This window comes from Neopsephotus bourkii, unplaced genomic scaffold (assembly GCF_033783945.1).
Source record: "Neopsephotus bourkii isolate Nb327-2 ecotype Australia unplaced genomic scaffold, CSIRO-AGI_Nbou_v1 NB_257, whole genome shotgun sequence".
Classification (NCBI taxonomy): Eukaryota; Metazoa; Chordata; class Aves; order Psittaciformes; family Psittacidae; genus Neopsephotus; species Neopsephotus bourkii.
In genome coordinates, this window is record NW_026900766.1 from 1,250,483 (window position 1) to 1,264,824 (window position 14,342).

General features: G+C 41.3%; 2 protein-coding genes across 7 annotated transcripts in view; both read right to left on the minus strand.

Annotated features, from left to right (window-relative positions):
- The window catches only part of CROT (carnitine O-octanoyltransferase), a 235,564-nt gene that overhangs the window by 58,921 nt on the left and 162,301 nt on the right, over positions 1-14,342 (minus strand). The window lies entirely within an intron of this gene.
- NMT2 (N-myristoyltransferase 2) overlaps positions 1-14,342 on the minus strand; it is a 34,862-nt gene that overhangs the window by 14,498 nt on the left and 6,022 nt on the right. For 2 of the 3 annotated variants that reach the window (XR_009724322.1, XM_061346095.1), the window contains exons 2-5: positions 12,118-12,253; positions 6,553-6,697; positions 252-370; positions 59-150 (exon numbers count right to left, since the gene is read on the minus strand). Coding sequence is in view for 2 of the 3 variants with exons in the window: in XM_061346095.1 (XP_061202079.1) it covers positions 59-150; positions 252-370; positions 6,553-6,697; positions 12,118-12,253 (492 nt within the window). In the remaining variant the exon portion in view is untranslated. The remainder of the gene's footprint in view (positions 1-58; positions 151-251; positions 371-6,552; positions 6,698-12,117; positions 12,254-14,342) is intronic. The other variant, XM_061346096.1, reaches the window with a different exon arrangement.

A 14,342-nucleotide genomic window follows, 5' to 3' on the forward strand; every position in this document is an offset into this window, starting at 1 on the left:
AATAAAAACACCCTTCTTCGCACTTCAGCCAGACCAGAATGTGGAACTTGCTACTCACCACAGAAGAAATTCAGGTGAATAATCAAACCTAAACATATTATCATCATCTTCTACATAATTCTCATTTAACAGTGTGTATAACTCCTTCAGCTGAAAACACACACAAAAAAAAATTCCAAAGATTTATCCACACACATCAATCAGGATAAACTTGAATGACTTTAGATACATATGAAAATTGTTTTACTTACAACTTCAGCATTGCTAAGATCCAATGTGTCCCACATAAAACCTTGTGGCAAAGAATATGGCTCTAGGCGGACATTGTCCTTATCTGGTTCAATTGCACCATGTGAAGTTATAACTTCATCTTTTGAGAGAGGAGAAGGAAAGGGGAGAAAAAAAAGAATGGTTACACTGCTTGCTTTCCTGGTAGTTTTCAAAACTGCATTTAACTCACATCATGTATTTTCTCACCATTATTTCATAGGAACATGAAGCTTTTAAAAAATGCTGAAAAAAAATTAGTATTGTTAGCTTGTACTACTTCTTTCTTACAGACTGCATGAGATGGACTAATGACTATCTCATTAGAATATCTATAGACGTGCACAGGACTACTCTACCTCAACTGATACCCAGTATTTCGTAACACAGGACAGCAATTCATCAGCACATGCACACCATTTAGCCAGCCAGGAGATCCATGGTCTCATCATAAGAAACACATTGTACTCACAGCTAACAAGCTGTGGCTCAGATCCCGTTTACTACTGACTTGAACAGACCTGAGCTCAACAGGTTTACTCAGGAGCAGTGACACAGCAAAGCCAGGGCATTTAAGGGATGCTGATGAAATGTGAAACTTGTTCCTAAAATCTTACATGAAAACGTGCTTTCTTCTTCCCGATTTTACAATCCAGTCCCTCAATATATAGCTACAAACAGAAACTACTCCTCTTTGATGGAGCTGCACCTACCAAATCATAGACTCATTCTGGTTGGAAAGCACCTTTAAGATCATCAAGACAAACCATTAACCCAGCACTGCCAAGTCCACCACTAAACCAGGTCCCTAAGCATCCAGATCTACACATCTTTTAAATACCTTCAGGGATGGTGACTCAACCACTTCCCCGGGCAGTCAGTTCCAACAACTGACAACCCCTTCCATAAAGAATTTTCCCCTAACATCCAATCTAAACCTCCCCTGCTGCAATTTGATTCCATTTCCTCTTGTCCCATCACTTGTTGCTTGGGAGAAGAGACTGACATCTCCTTTCAGGTAGTTGTAGAAAGCGATAAGGTCCCCCTGCAGCCTTCTCATTTGCAGTCTAAGCAACCCCAGTTACCTTAGCAGTTCCTTTTAAGACTTGTGCTCCAGACCCTTCATCAGTTTCATTGCCCTTCTCTGGACCTGCTCCAGCACCTCAATGTCTTTACTGTAGTGAGGGGCCTGGAACTGAGCGCAGCAAGGCACAGCCTTACCAGGGCCGAGCACAGGTGGACGATTACTTCCCTAGCCCTGCTGGCTATGCTATTTCTGATACAAGCCAGAATGCTCTTGGCCACTTGGGCACACTGCTGGCTCATATTCAGCTGACCGTCAACCAACACTCCCAGGACCTTTTATGCTGAGCAGCTTTCCAGTCACTCTTCCCAAAGCCCGTAGTATGGCATGGGGATGTTGTGACCCAAGTGTAGGACCCAGCACTGAGCCTTGTTGAACCTCATACAACTGGCCTTGGCCCATCAATCTAGCCTGTCCAGATCCCCCTGCAGAGCCTTACTTTACTTAAGTCTAGGTAGACAACATCCACAGCCCTTCCCTTATCCACTAAGGGAAGGAGATCAGGTTAGTCAAGCAGGACCTGCTTTTCGTAAACCTATGCTGACTGGGCCTGATCACCTGATAGTCCTGTATGTGCTCTGGGATAGCACTCAAGGTGACCTGCTCCATAACCTTTTCAGGCACTGAGGTCAGGCTGATGGGCCTGTAGCTCTCCAGATCTTCCATCCAGCCCTTCTTGTAGATGGATGCCACATTTCCTAACATCCAGTCAACTGGGACCTCCCCAGTTAGCCGGGACTGCTGATAAATGATGGAAGGTGGCTTGGTGAGTACTTTCACCAGCTCCCTCAGTATCCTTGGGTGGATCCCATCTGGCCCCATAGACTTCTGAGTGGTATAGCAGGTCACTAACAATCCCCCTTTGGGTTATGGGGGCTTTATTCTGCTCCCCAGTCTTCCAGCTCAGGGTGCTGGGTACTCAGCGAACAACTGGTCTTACTATTAAAGACTGAGATAAAGAAGGCATTATATTCCTCAGACTTTTTGTCATCCTTTGTCACTACGTATACCCCTCGTATCCAGTAAAGGATGGTGATTCTCCTTAGCCTTCCTTTTGTTGCTAATGTATTTATAGAAACATTTGTTATCGGCTGTGTTGTGGTTTAAACTCTGTCAGCCATGCAGTCTCGCTCACTCACTTCCCCCCTTCTTCCCTCCCCCCCCTCCTCCCAGAGGGATGTGGAGAATTGAAAGAATGTAACTCCCACAGGTTGAGATAAGAACAGCCCAGTAACTAAGGTATAACACAAACCACTACTGCTACCACCAATAACAGTAATGATAGGGGAAACAACAAGGGAAGAGAACATGATACCACCTGTCGACCAAGCCTGACCGAGCAGCGAGTGCTCTTCCAGGTAACTCCCAGTTACATCCCGGGCATGACATGGTGTGGTATGGAATACCTCTTTGGTCAGTTTGGGTCAGGTGTCCTGTCTCTGCTTCCTCCCAGCTTCTCCTCCTCCCTGGCACAGCATGAGGCTCACAAAATGCTTGGTCAGACTAAACACTTGAGCAATAACCAAAAACATCGGTGTTACCAGCACTGTTCCCAAGCCGAAAGTCAAAACCATAGCACTGCACCAGCTACTAAGAAGAAAAAAATGACTGCTACTGCTGAACCCAGGACAGGCTATTACAGCAGCAGGCAGATTAAGTTCTTTTAAATCCTTCCCTGCAAAACACCACAACATCCTTGTGATATTCCTAAGCTAGCTGTCCCTTCTTCCAGAGGCAGCAAACATTCCTTTATTTCCCTCGAGTTCCAGCTAAAGCTCTCTGTTCAGCCAGGCCAGTCTTCACACTCACAAGCTTGTCTTTCAGCACATGGGAATGGCCTGCTCTTGTGTGTTTAAGATTTCCTTCTTGGAGAATGTCTACCCTTCCTAGACTCCACTGACATTCAGGATTGCCTCCCAAGGGACTCTCTAAACCAGTCTCCTAAACAGGCCAAAGTCTGTCCTACAGAAGTCCAAGGCAGCAGTACTGCCAACCCCCTCCTTACTTCAACAATCAAAAGCTCTCATGACTGCTGTGCTGAAGCAGGCCTCCAACCACCCCATCATCCACAAGTCCTATGTTCACAAACAACAGGTCCAGCAAGGGACCTTCCCTAGCTGGCTCACTCACCAGCTGTGTCAGGAAGCTATCTTCCACACACCCCAGGAACCTCCTAGACTGATTCCTTTCCACTGTACTGTATTTCCAGCAGACATCTGTTACGTTGAAGTTCCTCATAAGAACAAGGGCTAACAATTGTGAGACTTCTCCCAGTTGCTTATTGAATATTTTGTCTGCCTCTTCATCCTGGTTGTGTGGTCTGTAACAGACTTAGACCATTAAATCTGCCTTTTTGGCCTTGCCCCTGAGTCTCACCCATAAACTGTCAACCCTCCTGTCACCATCATCAAGCTCTAGACACTCAAATGTTCTCAAAGTACTCAAAAGTATGACCTTTTCTCAAATGACACACAGTCCTGACTAGCAGTTACAGCCTGCCACCCGGTTTGGAAGGTCAACATTAGCAGCATCTTTACACAAACTTCAGAAAATAACAGCCTAAATGTTACTGCCACTGTCTTCACTAAAGGACTTATTGCTAACAACCTTAACTAGAAGGCAGAAGGATTCTGAAGTTAACTTAACACACAGAACCCTGTAGCTATTTCATGAATCAACAGGTTGTTTCTTATCCACACCTAAACATATCCAGCATATTGAATAGCAAAGACTTCCCAATACGTTCATTCAACAGATACAGGAAAAGCTTAAAAAAAATAACGTGATCAAGAAGCAATTCATAAACACTGTTGAACAAAACCTCTGCTGGCCAAATTCAACAAAGCATACTTCTACTGCACAACACTAACAAATTGGTGTATTAATCCTCTTAGGCTGACAAGTGACAGACTCTCATCTCTAAAGAAGTACTGTATCTAGTGGAGTGCCTCAAGGGTCGGTTCTGGGACCAGTATTATTTAATATATTCATCAACGATTTAGATGAGGGAATTGAGTGTACTGTCAGCAAGTTTGCTGATGACACTAAGCTGGGAGGGGTGGCCGACACGCCAGAAGGCTGTGCTGCCATCCAGAGAGACCTGGACAGGCTGGAGAGTTGGGCGGGGAATAACTTGATGAAATATAACAAGGGAAAGTGTAGAGTCCTGCATCTGGGCAGGAACAACCCCAGGTTCCAGTATAGGTTGGGGAACGACCTGTTAGAGAGCAGTGTAGGGGAGAGGGACCTGGGGGTCCTGGTGGACGACAGGGTGACCATGAGCCGACACTGTGCCCTTGTGGCCAAGAAGGCCAATGGCATCCTGGGGTGTATTAGAAGGGGGGTGGTTAGTAGGTCGAGAGAGGTCCTCCTTCCCCTCTACTCGGCCCTGGTGAGACCTCATCTGGAATATTGTGTCCAGTTCTGGGCCCCTCAGTTTAAGAAGGACAGGGACCTGCTGGAGAGAGTGGGCAACTAAGATGATTAAGGGAGTGGAGCATCTCCCTTATGAGGAAAGACTGAGGGAGCTGGGTCTCTATAGTTTGGAGAAGAGGAGATTGAGGGGTGACCTTATTAGTGTATATAAATATATAAAGGGGGAGTGTCACGAGGATGGAGCCAGGCTCTTCTCAGTGGCAAACAATGAAAGGACAAGGGGAAATGGGTACAAATTGGAACACAAGAGGTTCCACTTAAACCTGAGAAGAAACTTCTTCTCAGTGAGGGTGACGGAACACTGGAACAGGCTGCCCAGGGAGGTTGTGGAATCTCCTTCTTTGGAGACATTCAAGACCCGCCTGGACACGTTCCTGTGTAACCTTATCTAGGTGTTCCTGCTCCGGCAGGGGGATTGGACTAGATGATCTTTTGAGGTCCCTTCCAATCTCTAACATACTGTGATACTGTGAAGATGTATTGACTAACTTGAACTGAACTCCTGGAACTGCTGCGAAGACACCTAAGCTAGTTCTGAAAAATCTTTGTAATGGACGAAGTATTTTTCGACTTATACATCAACTTATTTAGCCTAAGCTATTCCTCTGCCTAAGCAAGATTACCGTGACAATTACTACCATTAGTTTACAGATGTGTCTGGATAAAGCTTGTAGGGAAAAGAGTCAGTTCAATCCACTGAAAAATATTTCCTCCAGGGCTCTGCTCTGGACTTCTCTATACAAGAAGTTAAGTAGAAATGAGATCTCCGTGGATTAAGCTATAAAAATGGATTAATGTGAAATGCTGCCCTGTGGAGAGAGAGAGTGCTCCTGTGCTTTAGACTACCTTCTTTCTGGTTATGCTATACCAATCTCCAATGCCATGGAGAGGACAGAGCAACAGCTATTTTGCTGAGACTCCTTTACTCGTGGGGTCCTGAAGTTTTGCAGGCACTGAAGAGCTACAGCTGCTTACTTCAAAGATAATGAGAGGGAAAGAAGATCAGAAAGCAATTCAAAAAAAAGGAAGAGAGAGTTAGCAACTACCTTCTACAAAGACTAAGATTTATCAACTGTGTTATCAGGGATAACAGTATAAAAAGTAATCTACCAAATTCCTTACAAAATTAAAGGCAAGGAGAGGTCACCTCATCATTTCACTTGGTACCAAGAACACAAAACAGACCAAGAAAGCACATCTTCAAGGTAGAATACATTGTGGAGGAAGCCCATGAACACACAGCAGTAAAAGTGTTCATACATGACAGAAGTGCCATTATTCACTTAAAACTGCATGAAAACAGTGTAACCTACAGCAGGAGAGGCATTATCTCTGGGATAGCAAATCTATCTACTGGGGAAAAAAAAAAAAGGAAAATAAATAAATTAAATCAAAGCTGAGTCTTTGTTACTACTTAAAAGTTCTTATTTTCCCCTAAAATGCAAGACTTCTGTGTTCTGCTGTTCAAGAGCTCAGACCTAAAATAAACATAGGAATGCTATTTCTATAGCATTTCCCATTGTTATAGAGAACATCAGAATGAGATTTATTAACACCATATTTTGTTGTGTATCACTGAGTGGAGTGGGGGGTGCAAGCACTTCCCAAGAAAACATCAAGAGTTCCACATAAACTCCATAAAAGATTAAGTATCTCCACACACAGTCCAACTTCATACCCATTTTACAGAACATGCTCCACAGCTGGCACACATTCTTTTGGTGGTCTGTAAGACAGATCTTATGCCCAGGTCCAGTTAAACTTACTAAGTTTAGGTACAGGTTGAGTATCCCAAAACTGGTATTTACGTTTGGTAGCCTCATCAATATTCTTTGCTGGGCCTTGGCATGCAGAAAGCAGCTCCATTGCTCTCTGAATGTCTTGAAGCTTCTGCATCGGAATGGCTGGATTCTGCACACAAAGACAAATGGAAGAGGAAGCTTACTGAGTATGCTTACTTTGAACTGTTGTACAAACATGTTTACTTCTTTTACTGCTACATATTCTTTCATGTACTCATCATGGTTAGTTTCAGTATAGCCTTTGGAGGCAGGAGGGTGAAAAGTAAGGTGGGCAACAGAGAAGCAACTTCCCAAAATACTTAACAGTTTTGAGCAGTGCTTGCATTTAACCATGGTACTCCAGTGGTTTTAACGGAAATACTGCAGGGCTAAGGCAGAATACCGATATCACAAGAAAAAGCTTCTCACATTCCCTGTCACACCTCACTTATTTTATTGTAAACAACAATAAAACAGCAAAAAGCAAATCAGCTTATATATCTAATAATCTAAAGATAACTGGTACACACAGATATCTGAAGTTGGACTTTACACATACAGTATTAAAATAGTTTTTAAATTCACTACAGTTCAGTATTTTAGGTACACTGTATTGCTACAAATATCAACTTTTTAACATGAGTAACCTTCTATCTGCCTTGTATTAGCTCACAATCACTATAGTAGGTACCCTTTTGCACTGTATCATATGTACGGGTTAACCACACTGCCGCTAATGCTGTGACAAGAACTCACAGCTAAAGGTAATTTTAACTGATAGAAGCAGCAGACATAAAGTAACTTTCCACTTAAAAGATGAAAAATCTGCAGAAAAATTGATTGAAAAGCATAAGTTTAAGGCTAAGCATTTCTAAACTGAGCTCTTGAACCCTCACTTTTGATCAGTCTGAGTAAATGTAGCTGGAATGAGAATTTTACTCAGAGGAATAATGGTAACAGACTTCTAAATCTAAAGGGATTTCTCTCTTTTTTTAATCTATTTATTTGTTCTGTTATTTCCCGAGTGGTAAGTCCTGTTCTGAGGCATACACACAACATGCTTGTGCTTAGGTTTTCCCAGACTGCAGTGCAATAATTACATTTGAAAGAAGAGGCTCAAATGTGCTGCAAAATTTTAAGCAATTCTGCATAGAGATATCAAGCCAGATTTTTCATTTTTACTGAATACTGTTGGATCATTATTTCCATATTTCACTTTATTTCTAGGATTCACGTGTTGAAAAATTATAAATTACATGTAATAATGATGGAAATCTGGTTCTGGATGGGCATCTGCCTCTAGCATCCTCAGTCAAACCCTCCCTGTATAGCTCAAGTAGGCCATAATTTTCTATATATAATAAAAAACTTGTACTCTCTAACCACTATGCAATTTATTTCATTAAGTATTGCAAAATTATACCTGATAGCATGCTTTAAACACCTGTCATCTGAGTAGCCGTGAAGTAACAGATTTACATGCTTTAGACAATGTTACTACTAGAGCATAAAACCTCCCTACTCTATTTCTAGATCCAGATTACTGTGATGTAAGATAATTTTATCAAATAAAAAATCTGTTTGTTTCACAGTGGTCTTCTAATGCCACTAGATAAATGCTAAAATCTTATCAGTACATTATGAAGTCATATTGAAACTGACATACTTTATCTGTAATATACTTTGTATGTTCGAGACTCTAATTTCTTTTTTACATTAAGAAAACAGAAAAATCTAAAACCAAAAAAGATCCTCGGTTCTAAAAAGATCTTACTAACATATTGAAAAAGTTCATTCTGGTACTAAACACAACATGGCTCGGGACATGAGAAGCAATCTCCTTTCCTGTCAAAACATTCAGAGATCAGCCTAGCTAAGAAGTTTACTTCCAACTTATTTTGTTTCCCATTAATAGAAAGCAAGAGAAACCTACACAGAACTTCACATAAATTAGGAAAAAAAGAGTTATTTTTTTAATTGCAGTTTAGGTGAAGTATCTCCTCACAGCACAAGACAGCATTGTTGTGCAACAGAGCTAAGGTATGCAATGCTTTTTTTGCCTTGGTTTTGGTGATAAGATCTGACCTCAGACCTTTGATGTCCCTGATCCTTGTAGCACAATCTATGAGACTCCCATTAATGACAGCAGTAGAGAAGGTTAGGGACCACTTAGCAAACTCATCATGCACAGGTCCCTAAGAACAGCTCAGATGCATCTGAGGGTGCTGAAGGAGCTGTCTGATGTTACTACAACTAGGATCTATCTAACTAACTTTAAAAGGTTATAGCAATTGGCTGAAGTTTCTTATGACTAGAATAACGTAAATGTCACACCCATCTTCAAGAAGGCCAGGGGGAGGATGTTGAAAACTCAGGAGTCAATACTGTTTTACGAGCTGGACATGACAATGAGTGCTTTCTCTGTAAGTCTGTAGACAACTAGTTGGCAAGAATGGTTGATACACTGGACTGCAGAGCTGCTATTCAAAGCTACTTTGACAGGCTGGAAACAGAAAATGAAGTTTGACAAAGGCAAATGCAAAGACCTGCATCTGGGACAGAAAAAGCCCATTCAATGGCAGAGGCCAATATGGACTGGCTAGGAAGCAGCTTTGCAGAAAGTAACTTGGAGGTGCAGGTGGACAAGAGCTGAGGCAGCTGCCTACTGGACTGTACCAGTGAGATTGGCTGGCAATTCTTTACCCTTATCTGGCACCCCTAAGATCACCTCTCACAGTTTTGGGTTCCCCATTACAAGGAAAGCATTGACATTGTGGAGGGAGTCCAATGGAGGGCTATCAAAATTACTTGGGGGGTGGGGTGGGTGAATCACATGAGATACAAGGAGAAGATGAAAGACCTTGGTTTGTTCAGCCTTAAGAAGAGACACTTAAGGGAGCAGGAGAAATCTTATTGCTGCCTCATGGGAAGAGATAAAGAAAACTAACCCAGGTCTTTTCAGAGGAGCACAATGATAGGACAAGAAACAATGGACATAAGTTGCAAACCAGCAAAATCCATTTAGATAGAGGGAATTACTGTTTCTTTAACCAAAACTGTACTTCAACACTGGAATAGGTTACCCACAGAGGTTGTGGAGTCTCCATCCTTGCAAACCAACCAAACTGATCTAGGCCCAAGCAACCTGATCTGTTTAGATCTGCTTTTAGCAGGAGGTTGGTCAAAAGACCTCCAGAGGCCCCCAGTCTAAGTTATTCTGTTACTACCACTGACGACTACAATAACGAATGATAATATTCTAGATCTGATAAGCTTCATCTGCACTAATGTGGACAGTCTACATCACTGAGACTTGTAATGGAGAGAGATCAAAGTCTTATGAAATGGGTAGCGAAGTGTCCTCAAGGACACAGCTCTAACAAGTATTTACTGCTGTGGTTACAAACATGCTAGTGTTCAAAAAGTCCAGTATCAGAAGAGAGCGAGAAGTCAAGAGACTCACTTCTGTCCTTCTCATCTCCAGAGTGGTACACCTGTTTACAAACTCACCTGACCTCAAAATCTTCCTTCAAAATCATTTTCAGTGAGTTCAGAAGCCCTGCCAAGTACTACTTGATCCTGCACATATTCTCTAAGACCTAAGGTATATAATGTCACTTTCCTCTGAAATATTTTGCAAACCTCTTTTAAACCAAGAGTAAGTAAACGGTAAAAGCCTTTTTTCTATAAAACATTTCACATAGCACAGACAGACCAAGATCTAAATATCACTTGAGTAACAGAGAAAATAAATACACTTCTCCACACCTATCTAGATCAGCAGTCTAAGATGCTTAAAAAACCCCCGAAAACCTAAACTAGAGAAGTTGTTCATCTACTTATTCATGTGTACACCTGGAAGGCAGCAGAGAATGTAAAAAAAACCCAAAACAAAGGACAGCCAACAGTGATGCATTTGCAATTAGAGAAAAGAGGAAGCCATTTAAGAATAATAAAGTGGTTTAGCTGCCTAGAGCTTGAGAGAAAGACTTAAATAAAGGCTTTTGTTTTATGCCAATAAAAGAGAAAAATCTTGCAACACTGCTAACAAACTGGCTAAACTTCTTGTGACAGTAAAATAATCATGAAGGGTGCCACTCTAAGTACACAACTTAGAACAAGGACAGGCTTCCATGCTTGCAAAACAAATCACACCAGAGAAACATTATGCAAGACTGCAAGGTGCTGAGGATTAAAATCTTGGACACGAAAACAAAAAACGAAAACAACCCTGAAGCAGCTTTGCTTCCTTTTAATGTAATTAAGACTCAACACACAGAACAATGGGCTTGGTCAGCAGGGAACCAAGGAACTCCCAGGATATCGCAGCAATGAACTTCAAGTTAACATTAGAATTGACCTCACTCCAATTCTAAGAGTTTGAGGTTACCTGGTTATTGCCTGCGAACAGTCTTCCTGTATTAGTATTCATACCACATGATTTATTCATGCCATGTGCTTTACAGAAACACAGTATCAAAACATGTGGTGAGATCAGAAATTACTTAAGATCTCCCTACATATTTTCAAGCGTTCCTTGTGCTGTGCCCATTCAAAGCAACGGGGGTGGCACAGAGAAGCCTAAAGAGACAACTCAAAGCCTACCAGTGCGTTAATGAGCCAGAGCACAATTTTGTCCCCCTAAAATTACATGGTAGCCCCAATGTATTTGACAAATGTTACAGGATGAATACTACTACTGGTAGAACAGTGTAACTTTCTTCACGTTAATCTGTTAAAGCAAATATAATAATTACTTCAACATGCTCAGTGGTCCATAAATTTTATCATCATGTTACAAACTTCAGTTCTCAGGCTCAGATTTCTCTCAAGATAAAAGCTGCATGTTAAAAAGCCAGCATGTCATACTATTCACTATTTGTTCAGAATGTGGTAGTCAAAAGCATGTAGACAATGCTATTTTATCACAAAGTTCACAAAGGTTGTATATCCCCCTCACATAATTTTGCATTCTTATTTACAGTGGAGGTCTTTCAGATAGCAAGAAGTTTTTGTATCTCCGTGTTAGAGATTACCTCATTTCATGCAAGATGACATGCCGGTGCTTTGCCCAGATGAGACTCTGGTTAGCACAGGAGGTTACAACTTCCCTCATACTGCTGATGCCCACCATGAGATAGCATGATGCTGTGCAAGTTACTGAAATTGTGCTACACCGAGTGAGACGGTGGCTAAACTAAAGGCAATTCAGTAAACAAAATCTATTTAAAAGCATTACCACTGCAGATTAAGATTTCCTGATACAAAGTTGTCACTAGCCTGAGTTCTAACTGCTAGAAAAGAAAGACAAAACACCTCCTCCTCTGCTTTTCTCACAGTGTACTACGGTGGTAACGATGACTCTCCAGCTAACTATGCCGTTTGCAAACATCAGGTCTTACCTTGCTTCTGTCTATTCCAGACAGTAACTATCTGCTTAATTCTCACACTTTACCACAGAACTACCAACTAGCTTTTACAGAAAAAGCAGTGCACAAATTAAAATTAAATTAGAAAGCAAGCACAATTAAAACAGAACCAGGCTCTCACTTTTGAAGGCTGTTGAATTTTAATCTCCTGGGAGTCAGATGCAGAATCTGATTTGGTGCCTCCAGAATTTGGTTTCTCCTTTTTTCTCTTCTGCTTCTTTTTCTTCTTCTTCGCTCCCAAATCCCCTCCAGGACTTCTGCCAGAGATTCAGAGAATGAGCAATGAGAAGAATCAATACCACTGAGCTTGAAATTCAAAGAAGCTAAATATAGGAAAAACGGCATTTTAATATGAAAAATCTAACAGCAGTCTGAATGTAGAAAAAAGGCAGGAGAAAGGGAGGAAAGGGGGAACTGACAGCATTGCAGAAAAACTTCCTGCAAGTACTTTCTAATTTGTTTTACATTCAGACCCCAGCACAACCAGGCACTTTGACACACTAGTGTCAAATTGTGACACTATGTAACAGACAATGCTATTCTCCCAGCAGAAAAGTGAAACAACCAAATACAACAGAGTTTGGAGCACTCAGAAAAGTGCAGGAACTGAAGAAAATAGCCCCAAATAACTATTAGTGGCCCGATATTTTTCCCCCTTCATACTCACCAGGCACATCTGAATTTGAGAACAATCCAAACAAAATCATCCTGTTTTCAGGGAATATCGTTTGGAACTGTTTGTATGTAGTGATGAAAGTCTTACTTTAATTAAAGAAAAAAGAACAAAAACCAAAACAAACACAAACCCAACAAAACAGCAAAACCAACCAAAACACAACACCAAAGTATACACTACGCATGCATTTTCTGCCATATTTTCACTATCGATAATACAACTCCTTTCTTCTTTAAGAAGATTCTAATTTGACAAATAATCAGGATATAGAATCAAGATTAGATTTAGAAGTTGCAAGTGTGGGAGGTGTTGGCAACTCTAAGACGGAAGGCAAATAAGGAGGCAATGAGTCAGTTAACACTGAATCCTCTTCAAGAGGTTAATCTCACAGCAAAACCATGTATACACAATGGAGCTCAAGACAGATACTGGGGCTTGGATGTTTTTTACTGGAACAGAAAAAAAAATGTTTATTTTAATTCGGAGGGAGAGAAATCAGATATGAAACTGGCAAACCAAAAGAAAGAGAAATTGGAAGAACATAAGTAAATAATAAGTTATTAAGACCAACATGTTTAAGGGTCATGTTACTCACTGTAACATGCTCACTTTCAAGATTTGCCTCTCTTTAAAAGCTATACCTTGTTAGAGCTGAACCAGCCAAGAAAACACTCTATGTCCAATTGGGAGGCCAAAAGCCTGCAATTAATCAAACATGCAACTAAACAAAGACTCATTTAGTGAGATGATTACTGTTGTCTAGAACAGCCTCCAGTGAAAGATCAACCCTTAACAGTCATGGTGACACTGGGTGAAGGAAGGTAGGCTCCCAGAAAGAAGGAAGAGGGTTGTAAGTGCAGAAACCTCTGGGACTGCACCAAGGGGTTACTCAATGGACAAAAGGGTAGCAGACCAAACACACAGAGGAGAAAGAAGAGAGTAAGTCTGCAGAAACAAAAGGTTAAGTTGTGTGAGGCAGGGAGGAAATTTTCTGTTGCAGGATGAAGACACTGCCTGATCACCTAGCCGATTCTGCTAATAATTTCTATACTCTCAGTTTAAAATAAATTTAAATCTATTTGAAGGTCTTTACACCAAGCTGTCATTTTGTACAGAGTTTAAACACAGAACATACCCAAAGGCCTGACAAGGTTATAAATATAAGAGAGTAAAAAACCAAACATATACAAGACCTAGGTTACACCTCTAGCAAAACTGAGATAAAACTACTGGGGAAAGTGATTTCACTTTTGCTAAGACTCACTTAATGAGGTACTCTTCTACTTTCTTGAACTGTCACAAACTTTTACCTTTTCCTCTAACATCTCACATAGAGCAAACAAATGATGCCACTGTGTCCGTGAGCTGACTCCCAAGGGTTTCCATGTTGAACGTAAGACTACTACAAGTTTCAGCAAACACCATTCTTGAACGGACACCCTCAGCAGGTGCAGAGTCCAGAGCAGCACTGGTACAGCTCACTTGTCTTCTTGCCTTTCAGCAGGAGCCAGTCCCACTTAACACTGCAGTGGAATTCTGTTCAATGGGATTACCTGAGGGTCAATGTTTTATTTAGTTTGGTGAAATAATGAACAACGGTACTCAAAAATGTTTGGCAGCTATGAAGAAGCATCAGCTTTGCCAAGCTTTACTGTTATCCCCAGTTAAAC